Source organism: Eurytemora carolleeae, unplaced genomic scaffold (genome assembly GCF_000591075.1).
Source record: "Eurytemora carolleeae unplaced genomic scaffold, Eaff_2.0 scaffold1272, whole genome shotgun sequence".
Classification (NCBI taxonomy): Eukaryota; Metazoa; Arthropoda; class Copepoda; order Calanoida; family Temoridae; genus Eurytemora; species Eurytemora carolleeae.
Genome location: NW_019397179.1, coordinates 29,923 through 42,323, shown reverse-complemented (window position 1 = coordinate 42,323; position 12,401 = coordinate 29,923). Strand labels below are relative to the sequence as shown.

Sequence of the window (12,401 nt, the reverse complement as noted above, 5' to 3'; positions counted from 1 at the left end):
CTGTTGTGAATCGGACAGGCTATTCTACAACAAAGTCTTGCAATTATAATGTCTTGTTTAAAAAGATTAATGATGAGAATTTTAAAATTATGTTCTCTGCATCAGTATTTGAACAAGTGGTTCATAGAATTCATTTTGATGTAAATAATTATTTTTAATAACAAAATTTTATTTATTCTACATTAAAGAATGATGAGAATTTACCTGTTCATACGTACTCTGGACGTCAGATGTAAAGCTTAGAGGTTTTGATTCACTAAAATGTAAAAAACAGAGTTTGTTTACTTTTTTGAAAATCAACCCCATTTTTAGAATTAAAAACATGAATAAGCTAAACTTACCATATAACACTGATCACTGGCCTTAGGTATTAAGTATATTTTAAAAACGGAAAACCTTTATTTTTTCAGATTCTGCAGTCAAATGCTTTTTTTAAGTCTAAACTACAAAGTTAAGTGGACTTGACATGGATTTCTAAAAATAAACATGCTTTTTCTAGATTCGACAACTCGATCGTAATATGTAAAACCTTCGATTTATTCGGCTTTTAAACCCTACTCAGATCCAAGGGCGAGGGTTCAAACCCTCGTCCCAAAATAGCTTGCTCCGGGCATTCCAACCGTCGACAGAGATTTCTAAAAATCTACATGCAAGTTCTAGACTAGACTACATGAACAAATTCAAAATCTGTAAAATTTCAGAAGATTTTGTGGCCTTAATTGTCGTTCAAGGGAGTGACCGGCTATGTAAAGTAGTTGAACTGAGTATGCAGTGTTATGGAAAACTTCTTTCTGTAAATAATGAGAAACCAGAATAATGAGAAAATAGAAACTAATAATTGAACAAGGTTACTTATTTTCGCTGATAAGATTAATTTTTTTCTCAACATGGGCCTATACATGACGTCTGTAGTTTATTGTAGAACATTTTTTTACATTTTATGTCGTCGTTATTTAATAATTTATAAAAACTAATTCTGAAAACGTATCCATCCACTAAGGAGTTTTGAACGTCGACTTTGCACTAAAACTCAGGATTTACAGATCATTAAAAAGTTTAATATGTCTCAAATGAATCCGGAAGAATTTGTCCAAAACACTGCATACTCAGTTCAACTACCTTACATAGCCGGTCACTCCCTTTAAGTGAGAGAAAACATTTAAGATTCAACTATTGAAGGAGATGGAAGGAACACCACACCCGTCTTTTTTCCTTTCCGCGTAATTTCTGGTAAAGATTGAACTTCTCATTTTCAAAAACATTTTTAGAGAAGATAAACATCAGCAGGTATGTCCGAAATGTTATAGTTAAGGAGGAAATTGCAAAAAAGCAACGTTGCAGCAAGACAAAACGCGACTGGGAGCGGGAAAAAAGGGCTATAGGTGAGCATCCTGTCGCAATTTAATTTTGTGACCTCATTCGCAGAAAGGAAGAATAATAGGTGACCCCCCCCCCCTTTAATGAAGTTCACCTGTAAATTCTTGCATTAGGTTCCAACATCTGAACATGCTTGTTTCCATGGTCATAACTGAACAAAGATATTATTTTAGAAAATATTCCATTGTCACAATTCAAAAGGTTACTTTTTCCATTCCACAAATTTATAAAAAGGTTACTTTTTCCATTCCACAAATTTATAAAAATTAGAAAGTAAAATCAAAAGAATTCATACAAGTTGATTTCGTAGGGAATGGTTTATCAATTTAACCAGAAAGAGACCATACCTTATACAAATTCATAAATAAATGCGATTTATTTTTTCTATTTTTATCATAAAATGGCTCTCAGCTTACACTTTTTAAAATTTGATAAATATTTTTGCAAAGGTCTTAGAATAGTTAGGCGAAGGTGTATCACTAGAACTCTACTCTATGCTTGGTTCCAAAATGAACCCACCCTAGTATTCATTTTTAAGAATTACCCCCCCAGGGAGCTTTTTATCCTACTAAATAAATTTCAGCAGAAAAACACTGAATTTGTTTACGTAACTTCTGAGGAATTTTTTTTTCCAAAACGGGTGGGGTTATTATTTTTTAAGAAAATATAAACCCATGTTTATTTTTTGCATCCCTATTATCTCCCAGTAATGAAGAGATAAAAAGTAATTATTAAATACCTATTCAGCACTTTGATCAGACGTTGATCTAGAACGTCCACCCAATCTTTAGGTAGGACTTCATTGTACTCACTTTTATAAGTTCTCTCAACCTTCAATAAAAAAATATTTTCAGGAACAAAAGTACATTTATTTGATCTTTTGAAGCAAAGATAGAGAAATTACAAAGATGGTTAGTCTTTTAAGATTGATACATTTATGAAAATAAATTTGTTTCATTTTAAATTCTTAAAAACATTTCTTGGTTAGAAGAAATAAAGACAATAATTAGTCTGCTGTTATACATGTGTAAATTCAGATCCAGAGGGAGAAAATATTTAGGATCCAGCTTATCTGATTCCAAATATATTTAAGGTTGATTAAGGATTGAAGATTAAAATGTTTGAACAAGAGAATTTTACAAAATGTCACAATTCTGAAAATTATATTTTCTTAAAATCTTATTGAACAAAAAACAAGCCTCCCCTACCCCCCTTGGGAGAAAGGGGGTAATGGTTTTTGTAGGTTAAAGGGGAGGGGGTATAAGGAGTTGGAAATCAAATGGCAGGATTGATTTCCGTCTTAAATGAATTTATTTTGACCATATTTAATTTTAATTTTCCCTTACATCTTAAATCCAGAAAATAATTATTTTACATAAAATTCTGGCTGTGACTTACATCAGCGGAGAGAGATCCATATTTTCTATTTTCCAGGAGTTTTTCCACTTTCCGTCCATATTCCTCCCAGTTACCCTTCGGTTCAGTCCTTTTAACAATGCAATTACAATAACACCCATAAAACCTCAAACCACAGAAACAGGATTGTGCCTCCAGAAGGTGACCCTATCCGTGACTGGCAGATCAAACTTCTCTAGTACCAATGAAAGATGAAGCGAAAGGCACACCAGATCCCAAACCATCATACAATAGGGATAAGCTCGACATTACAGATACACAATCCAAAGTCCTTTTCATTAGAGCAAAGTTTGAAAATTTCCTACAGAGATACAGAGAGCCAACATCATAAAGCAGCAGTTAACTATGTTAAATCCGTCAGCAATTGCTTTGTGAATCAGATAACAAGATATCATTGGAAAATTCAGAAGATCAGTGCATCTATATATATATGTCTGTGTAATGGGTATTATTTGTGCGAAAAAGTTTTTGCAGGGATTTTTATCTTTTCTAGTTTGTTTAAGATCAAAATATGTTTACACTGAACGTAGTAACGTGTGAATATACTTATATAAATAGTAAAAGTTACAACAAATCTTTAATGCACACATGATACCCATTACAATCACATATCTAATTTTATTCAATTTTACTTAACTTATTTAATACGGGCCGAAGTTACTTAATCACCTTGTAAGTTACTTTATCACTCTATTGTAGGGTGATAAAGTAACTTTATCACCCAAAAACAGGAAAAGTTGGGTGAGAAATTTGAAATTTTAACAGCAGGGTAACCAAGTCACTTTATTGCCCTGTTGTAGCGCCATAAAGTCACTTTTTCGGCTTGTTGTAGGGCCATAAAGTCACTTTTTCGCCCTGTTGTAGGGGATACCAGGTACGATATGAGACCATTTGAGTTAAAAACGAGTTTATTGCATAGACATGCTTAATTGCATTGATTTAATCAATATACAAGATTGATAAACGAAATGGGAGCATTGATGCATAGATTTACGTAAGAAAATACATACAAAATTATATTCAGCTGCTTAGTTTGCATCTATGCATTCTGTGCAGCTGTATATAAACTTTTATGTATTTTCTTTAAAAAGTCTATGCAGCATCTATGCTAACTATGCAGCCGTTAAACTTGTGTGTATTTCTAATAAAAGTCTATGCATCTTTGCATCCTATGTATATAAACTTTGTATTTTCATATGTTGATATTTATAACATATTTATGCATCGTTTCATGTTATACATGAATTTATTAGTATATTATTATCTTTATTATGTATATTAACTATGCAACTATGTATCCTTATGCATTTAATAAAGGGTATTATTTTTCCTATCGTCTCATATAAAGCCACGTAATCCCCCTACAACGGGAATTACTAGTTGTGATAAACTCCTTCAAAATTGAATAAAAATCATTGTGTATTATAATTGGAAAAAAAGCAATAAGATATAAAGTAAAATTTTTTAAATATTGCAACACTTATTTAGTTAAATTAATTAAGTGCCACGTTACCCAGGGTATTATACGTCTCACCGGGAATAATACGGAAACACTTTAAACAATTAAAAATGTTAGACATATAAAAAACTAACATAATTTGTTTTAAGAGTTATAACCTGTTCTGGTTTGAATCTTTTGGAGTAGGTTTTGATAAACCATTTGCAGAAATACTGGGACTAAATAATAAATATTGAAAACATTGAATAATATAATAAATTTATTAACGTGACATACAATCCTAGAAAAAAAAATTGTGGAAATAAAAATGAATGTTTAATAGATTTTTTTGACTAAAATCAAAACCGAATTTTACACATTTGATTTGATGATTTTCTTTAAGAATTTGACAGCAGACCTAAAGATAAAAAATCCGATTAAGAGGAAATATATTTTGGTCAAATCAGATTAGATCAAATCATTTTCGGATCAATCAGATTAAGATTGGATTAGCTAAAAAAATGACTGACTATCATATGACGTAAAAAACAGGTTAACAAGATGCCGAAAATCAAATTTTTATCATTAGTATTGAGAAAACTGAATCTATAGATTATCAAGATTATGTTACCTAAAGTATACAGTCGACGATCCAATATTCTTGTGTGACCCAGGTCTCATGCTTGCAGGAGTAGGTCTACTACTTGTTGGAGTAGAACTACCATTAGATGAGGAAGTTCTACTGCTCGCCAAAGTAGCTCTATAGCTGTAAGGATTCTTGAACGGAGTAGGATTGTTCATACTTGAGGAATATCCACCAAAACTTCCTCCAAAACCGCCTCCATAGCCACCTCCATAGCCACTTCCACTTAAGAAAATCAACATAGATTCAAAAAGACCTTCTTAACTCCACAAATAGGTAGACAACAAATTTCAATATAGAAAATAATTATCACATTTCAGTGATAAGCGTAACTTAAATTGCATCAAATAATACTTCTAGGAGAGTCCTACTTCAAAACTTCAAATTCAAAGCGACTATACTAAATCAAACATGACGCCTGGGATTACGATTTGTTGTGATTGTAATAGCTAAACCCGACCAAAATATTTTTTAAATTTCTTTTTCTGATTAGAGAAGTGTGAAATAACTTTATGATTCCATAATAAAAGGTCAATACGCATGGAGTGTTTCCAGAAAAAAATAGGTTTACTGCTACATTTTTTCGGAATACAGTAAATATTTTCCCTCCAATTTGATGATATAGGTCTAACACTCGCCGCATACATCTTGAAAAATTGTGTACAGCTGTAGGGAGTATCATACGAATATCCTCAATAAGTTCCTGAAAAACCACCTGGACCAAAACCTCCAAAGCCACCTTCACAAAAGAATATCAAAAAACATGAAAATTATCAATTAACAGAATTAAAATTCAGGGGTTTAACAATAAAACTATCTAAATTAAACTGTAATACCCACTAAAAAAAAGTAGCCAAATTAATTCAATTCTGAAAAGCTAAGAACGTAATTTTGATATGCCTTTAACTAACCTCGAACAAATTAAATTAAGAAAACCCATTTTTGTCTTCCTACATCTTAATTTTTTTAGTTGCAGTAGCATCGAAAGGATGGCTGGGGGAGGGGTGACGGGTACCTAAAATTTCTCTTTCCTCCCTTCTTCTTTTTCCTCGCAATTGGAGTTTTCTCTTGCATATCCTACAAAATATTAATAAAAGATAACACTAAAAACAGTGATAAGTATCCGGAAAGCTCTGCTGACACCCTTATCGCCAATTAATCTGGATACTAATTTGCAAAATAAGATCCAGAACATTGAAAGTTAAAAATATTGGTATAAAAAGAGAAGATTGTGGTAAATGTAAGTTCCAACAATCAAGCAGAATAAATATTTAATGTGAATTTTTATAAAAAATCTATATATCATAAAAAACATAATGACATAATCTTTACTAGTAAAAACTACTTTTGTAACCTAAGACTTTTGGAAAATGTAATAATTTAGCACAATTATTTGTGTGAAAATCCTTTCGGTGATATTACAAAAAAACACTTTTGTGTTAATCTGAAACATCATTAACTATCTATAACACTGTTATTTTGGTTTGCAGTGTTATAAAGTTTTTGGAAAGAAATTTTCTCTTTATGGAGTAGGCTCAAGCCTTTTTAGATATAATTTTATCCCGAGCTTTAGCGATTCCAAAAACTTTATTGCACGTCGTTCGTGAAACATATGGCTATTTCTAGACCAAATAAGCTTAGAAACAAAGCAGAAGTCAAAATATAAGTTCAACTGATTTCAATTTTATTTTAATTTCAATTAAAATAAATATTTTGGAAATATCCTAAATTCTTATGAGTAAATCCGGGAACCAACCAAAACTTTATAGCTCATATATCATTTATCATTTATCATAATATCATTTATTTCTGTCTTCTTATCTTGAAATAAATGATTTGTATAACTTTATTGCACAGCTGTATTTCTCTATCAGTGAATGCACTGAAATAATTCTGGTTACAAAAATATAGAGGATTTTACGTATAGAGAAGATAATCCTCTTTAAACAAAATCTGGTCTATACGACAATTCTGAATATTAATTCTGATATAAGAGTTGCAGCGCAGGTTAACAGCTAACTTAGCTTTATCGCACGATGATTACTTTATAGCACGTTCATTATTAAATTCACGATGAAGTGAGGAAGAATGATAAAGTACACAATAGTTTCATAAAATAATTTAATTTAAGCGCAAACCAATTTGTTCATTTTTCCTCTACATGTCAAAATCTTTTAAATAACTCCCTCAAGTGCTTAGGATCTGGATCAGAATTCATTGGATTCCATAACATTTTAGCGGTATCCGGATTCCGGATCCAAGTTCCAAAAGTTCAACCTAACAAAGAGAAGCACAAATATGTGTAGATTGTTAGTTAGTGATCTCATGGGTCAATTTTTTTCCAAGACTGATCCAGGATCCGGTTCCGCATCAAATGAAATGTATCCTAAGCACGGTTTCTCTGAGAATATAAAACCTTCAAGACTCACCACAACGTACGCAGTTTCATTTGTTCGGACCATGTGAGCCACCAATTCTCCTCTCTCCATTCTTAACCTAAATCAAAATCTAATTTTTCTTCAAGGTTGAGACATAAGCCAACATTTTTGATGGCTCTTAGAGTTCATTCTCAGAGTAAGTAGCGAACTTTATCCATAGGAGTTTCAAAGGTAAAACGTATCAAGTGGAAAGAAAATTATTATAACAATTCATCATAACCCCTCATTCAGGTTTCACAACCACTCCCTTTAACACCTGCAGGTTTCGGGGATGCTTCTGAGAAATGTCTCCAGATTAGAGAACCCAAACTTCTAAAAATAAATAAAATATTGATTAATTTTAAATGTAATTAAAATGTTAAAATGTGGAAAATCCTTGTCTAAACAAACTTAATACAGTGCTTCTAACAGCGAATTTTTAATATCAGACCGTATGTCAGTTGGGCTTTTTTACCTAAGTAGGCTGGGGTTGGGGGCATTCTTCAACCCCCCTTCCCTTTCAATGATTTTGCTGTCAAGAGGCAAAATGTTGAATTATGATCTATATCCATGTTCCAACTTTTCAAGGTCTCCTTATTTATAAAAATTGTATACTATTTCGAATGGTTCAGGTTCTTGGGAGGTTTAAATCAAGGTACAAAAATGTCGCAAGAAAAAAATACTTTTACACAACTTTAATATTTAGCACGTTTTTGTAAACATTTTTTATCCATTAAATATCCATTTAAATTGAAGTGATGGGAGAAAAGGAAAGGGAGAAAAAAGTTGAAAGGAAAGGGAAACAAAATTGGAATGGAGGGGAGATGAAATTGAAGGGAAAGTATGAAATAAATGTAAATTTGTTAAGCACTCTTCCATTTCATCAGGCATTTTTTGCCTTCTAACCAAAACATCTCCTCTAAAGGGATAGGGTCATACCAAAACAAAGGGACAATTTGAATTTTTTGTTAAATAATGTAAGTGACCATCTCCGATATGGCTGAAGTTTGATACCGGGAATGCTTGGGAAAAAAATATTTCCCTTTAAGGGCTGACCTCTGAAGGCTACAAAAATCAGAAAAAAATTGAAAGAGAAAAGCTTTTTTGTAAATTTTTTGTTTTGAAAATAAAACGTTCAAATTTAATTTAAATAACCCGTAGATAGGAATTTCTTAAGGGGGGGGGGCACAAAAGTATAAAATAACGTAGATAGATAAGTAAGGAGCGCACCCCAGCTCAGGGGAAAAATTTTGTTAACCTAAAAAACTCAATAAGGACAAAAATTAATGAACGTTGACACCTTCTCTTTGATTCCATGTCATGTGTCGTGTTCCCACACTGTTTGAAAGATTTGTAGTAATCAAAATTTAAATCGAAAGTCATATTCCTTGTCTTGATATATACGACAATGATTGTACCTTAAATGGAACAGGCTCCTGGCATATATTTTCATAATCCTGACAGAAACTGCTTAATCTAAAATATTTAACAATCAACAATCAACATATGGTTTAAGGAACTCTTTAGAAAAGCCCAAAGGTTAATGCATGTAAATTTGTACAGATACAGTTCTGTCGACAATGCAATTTTTCAAACAAAGCAAAAAGTTATTTTTATTTTTCCGCACAACAAGGGAAGAATACGCTAATGTGTCGGAATTATAAACTGCGTAGAAGTCCTCCAAATTTCAATTTAATTTCAAAGATTCAATTTTTTCATTTGTTATTTCAAGTAACCCTCCGTAACAGTGTTCACAATGGTAAGCTTATAAGATTTGTATGATAAAACTACATAAAATATCTATCATTTACAATTAAAAAATTGATATTTTTCAGTTGCAGTTTCTTTATCATGTGACTTGCAGATTTTTGCTTTAAAAACAATTGAAGAAATCGTCAGAATTTAACACTTTAAGTTAGGAAAACGCCACCAAATTAATCAGAAAAGATGTTAAGAGTATCAGTTGTGAATCAGGCATGTCTCTACTTATATGGAGGTTAACTAGAAATTACAAGGACAGTCTTTTGAATTATGATAGGCTAAAATCTGAGTTAACCCATTATACAAACTTTACAAATTAATTATAAGTTTTCTTTTGGCAAAAGGTTATTTCATGATATTTAAACTAACGGAAATATAGTAAGACCAAAAATACTGTGGGATAGAAAGACGACAATCAAAAGTGTACATATTTAAAGTTAAAAAAGGGTTTAAAGCTTAAAAATCAACGTGAAATGGATTAGTGTTTACCATACCAGTCTTGTATTTCATGTTCATAATATATCAAAAATTATATAACTGAAGTCTAAAAGTCGTCTTCATATTCCACCTTTTAATAGGTTTCCTTGTAACATTGAGAGAATAAAACTTACCGCACTCCATTTGTCCCGTTAGCAAGCAGAACACTCCTAAAATATTACAAATGGAACTGTAAACTAGGGGGGCCGAATTTTAGATTTTTTTAAATCTAAATTTTGTCAGTAAGTATTGGATTAGCCTATGGCCTATGGATTGGCTTATACTTAAAGAAAAAAAGTTTTTCTGTAAAATTAAGATTGCCATTCGAAAATGACTATGTCGATATGGGAATCTAAAGATGTGTGAGAATCCGATGATTACTGTTCATTTGTTTTCGTATCGATATCTTGAAAATTGTTTGATACTCTCTCGGTATTTGTTGATTTTTGATGGAAGACGACAACCTAGGCTACCTTTTCAAATTCGTTAAGAACGTTCATCGTATCAAAAAATCGGATTTTTTTCTAGATTTTGGCCTAATTTTTGGCTCAAAATCATTTTTTTGCCACCATCTTTATTTTTTTTACGTATTTTAATGATTTCAACATTTCTGAGTTCAGTTTTCAATACAGGTCTTTGAATACGCCATTCGACGCATTTTTTTCGCCGTTTGCGTTAATGATTGTTATACTTATATAAATTCTATAAATCGTCCTTTGAAATTGTTGCTTGCATCTTGAATCTCTTCCAATTCCGAGAGACGTACAGTGCAATTGGAAAAATCGACCCCCTTACTGTAAACGTAATTTAAAGTAAGCTTTCAATTAAACATGACAATGCCCAATTCACAATGGGTACCCTTAGAAGCTTTGTCTGATCAAGTAGGAATGAGATATTGGTGTTATCAATTTGTATAACCAATTATTTTCAGTAGTGCGTTCTCTGCCGCGGAAACACAGTAAAAATATCCAAATTAAACACTTTAAACCTAGAAAAAGAGAAACAATGTCTTCAATATTTATTATTAGACATAGTTTTCAAGGTTACTGTTATGAATCGGCCATTCTCTCCCCCCCCCAAAAAAAAATACCCTTTTTCACCTTTCAGGTCGCTAGAATTTTATTTTATTTGGAACACATAAATGAATATCGTTAATACAAAACTGTGTTAAATCATAATTCAAAATAATGAGACTGATGATCAAATTCGAAGTTACCCTTCTTATAAAAGAAGTAAGAACACAACTGAGGAAACAATCATTGTGTTTTTTGTATCTCTAAGTGTTTAATTCTGTAAATTGCGTTCTTAATCTATGCAGCATAAAATAGTAATCACTTAACCTTCAAAAGTTTTCAATTTTCTCGTAAAAATTGCGCCTTATTTAGATATTTTTTAGTTAAATTTAGTTCAGTGTCTGTACTTCGTGTATTCTACTTACGTTATGTATAACTTGGTTTCTTCCAGGTCGCTCATTTTAAATCTATCTTAACACTTTTGACGAAATAAACAAGTTTAATACATTTTTAGACCCCCTCCCCCCAATCAATTTTGTACATATCATGCACCTTAACAAGATATATGGCCTAACCACAAGGAAATAAAATCCTTAAATTTGACATTGAAAGTCCTACAAAAAAAATAAAGTTTAAAGGTCTTAGGGAAAAGTCGGTGGCGGCTAAGCCACGTTGGAGGGCCGAGCGCTGCAGCCATGGCTGTAAAAATCGTAAGAATAAGAGTCTTTATAATTTTAAGTTGAGAGAAGACGACATTACTTAAGTTTTTTGACTCCCTCATTGGAGGAGGTAATTTCCCAGCGCACGATTTCTGGACCCCCCCCCCCCCCTATCAATTTGGTACATAGATCTCATGTGGATCACATGGAAATAATTTGTGATGTGGCCGCAGAACCCGGCCTACTAGCCTGTTCTGGCTGCGGCGCTCGGGACCATAGCCTGTCCTAGCCGCAAAGCTCGGAACAGAAATTGTTTTAATTTAACCTAACCCTAAAATAATAAAAATAAATAATAATATTGATGCTGAAAATTGGTGGTCATGTACAAAATTGATAGAGGGTTGGGTCCGGAAACGTTCTCCAGGATCCAGACCCTCTATTTCTATGACTAATAAAAGAACAGAGAAAAATCTTGTTTGAAAAAAAACTAAAATACATCCTTTAAAGTCACAATCAAAAAAATATTTGGATTCGCGCCAAATTAAAAATATTTACCCCCCCCTACAGAATCCTTATGTCCGCCCCTGCTGGAAACTTTTATGAAGGACTTTTTTGGCGGTTACCTTTTTTTAATTGTTGAAGGGCTGGGCTCTATGTTCAATTAAATAGCAAAATATTTTATTATTCATAGCTTGTTCTTGTGTTTACATCCAGCAACGAATGACATCTGTATATTAATTAACCCTTTTATCCTGGGGGGGGGGATGATTGGTTCCCTGAAGGGAACCGGGTCAATTTGACATTCCCCTATCGTTTTTAATTTTGTGATGATTCAAAAAGGAAGCTTAAATTTTCCAACTACACATGCCCATTAGTTAAGGGTAAAAGCTAGGCTTTTATACCTACTGCCTGAGTCCTCAGTCAGTCAATAGCTCTTTAGGAAGCCATATAACAAAAGCAACCAGATTGCACAATTTTTGCAAAGAAATTTTGCACAGATTTTTGCTTAGACACCTTTAAAGAAAATTTGCACATTTGAATATTAGGGTTTAAAAATTTTTGTCTTAAATGTTTTTTTTGCAACATTTTTGCTTAATGAAATAGAAAAAAAAATTTCAGATTATTTTATACATATCAAAGGTGTTCGATATTGGGTTGTAAAGATATAGAGATAAGAAAATCAGAGTTTGTGGCTAGAAC

At 32.2% G+C, this 12,401-nt stretch overlaps 1 protein-coding gene across 1 annotated transcript; it reads right to left on the bottom strand.

Annotated features, from left to right (window-relative positions):
* Nucleotides 1-177: 177 nt before the first annotated feature.
* LOC111712546 (tudor domain-containing protein 7) lies at nt 178-11,071 on the bottom strand. The gene is made up of 12 exons (XM_023487191.1): nt 10,968-11,071; nt 9,664-9,699; nt 8,710-8,767; nt 7,569-7,624; nt 7,304-7,370; nt 5,890-5,951; nt 4,863-5,099; nt 4,411-4,470; nt 2,776-2,863; nt 2,117-2,208; nt 1,472-1,528; nt 178-256 (listed from the first exon to the last, which is right to left on the bottom strand). The coding sequence occupies exons 1-12, from the start codon at nt 11,000-11,002 to the stop codon at nt 178-180; spliced, it is 927 nt and encodes a 308-aa protein (XP_023342959.1). The 5' UTR covers nt 11,003-11,071.
* Between the last annotated feature and the right edge of the window lie 1,330 nt (nt 11,072-12,401).

Coding starts and splice junctions, on each gene's coding strand:
- LOC111712546 (XM_023487191.1), bottom strand. CDS start 11,002: ATGAGCGACCTGGAAGAAACCAAGTTATACATAAC. Junction 7,371..7,568: donor AGCATCCCCGAAACCTGCAG/GTGTTAAAGGGA, acceptor ATTTTGATTTAG/GTTAAGAATGGAGAGAGGAG. Junction 2,209..2,775: donor ATGGATCTCTCTCCGCTGAT/GTAAGTCACAGC, acceptor TTTTTATTGAAG/GTTGAGAGAACTTATAAAAG.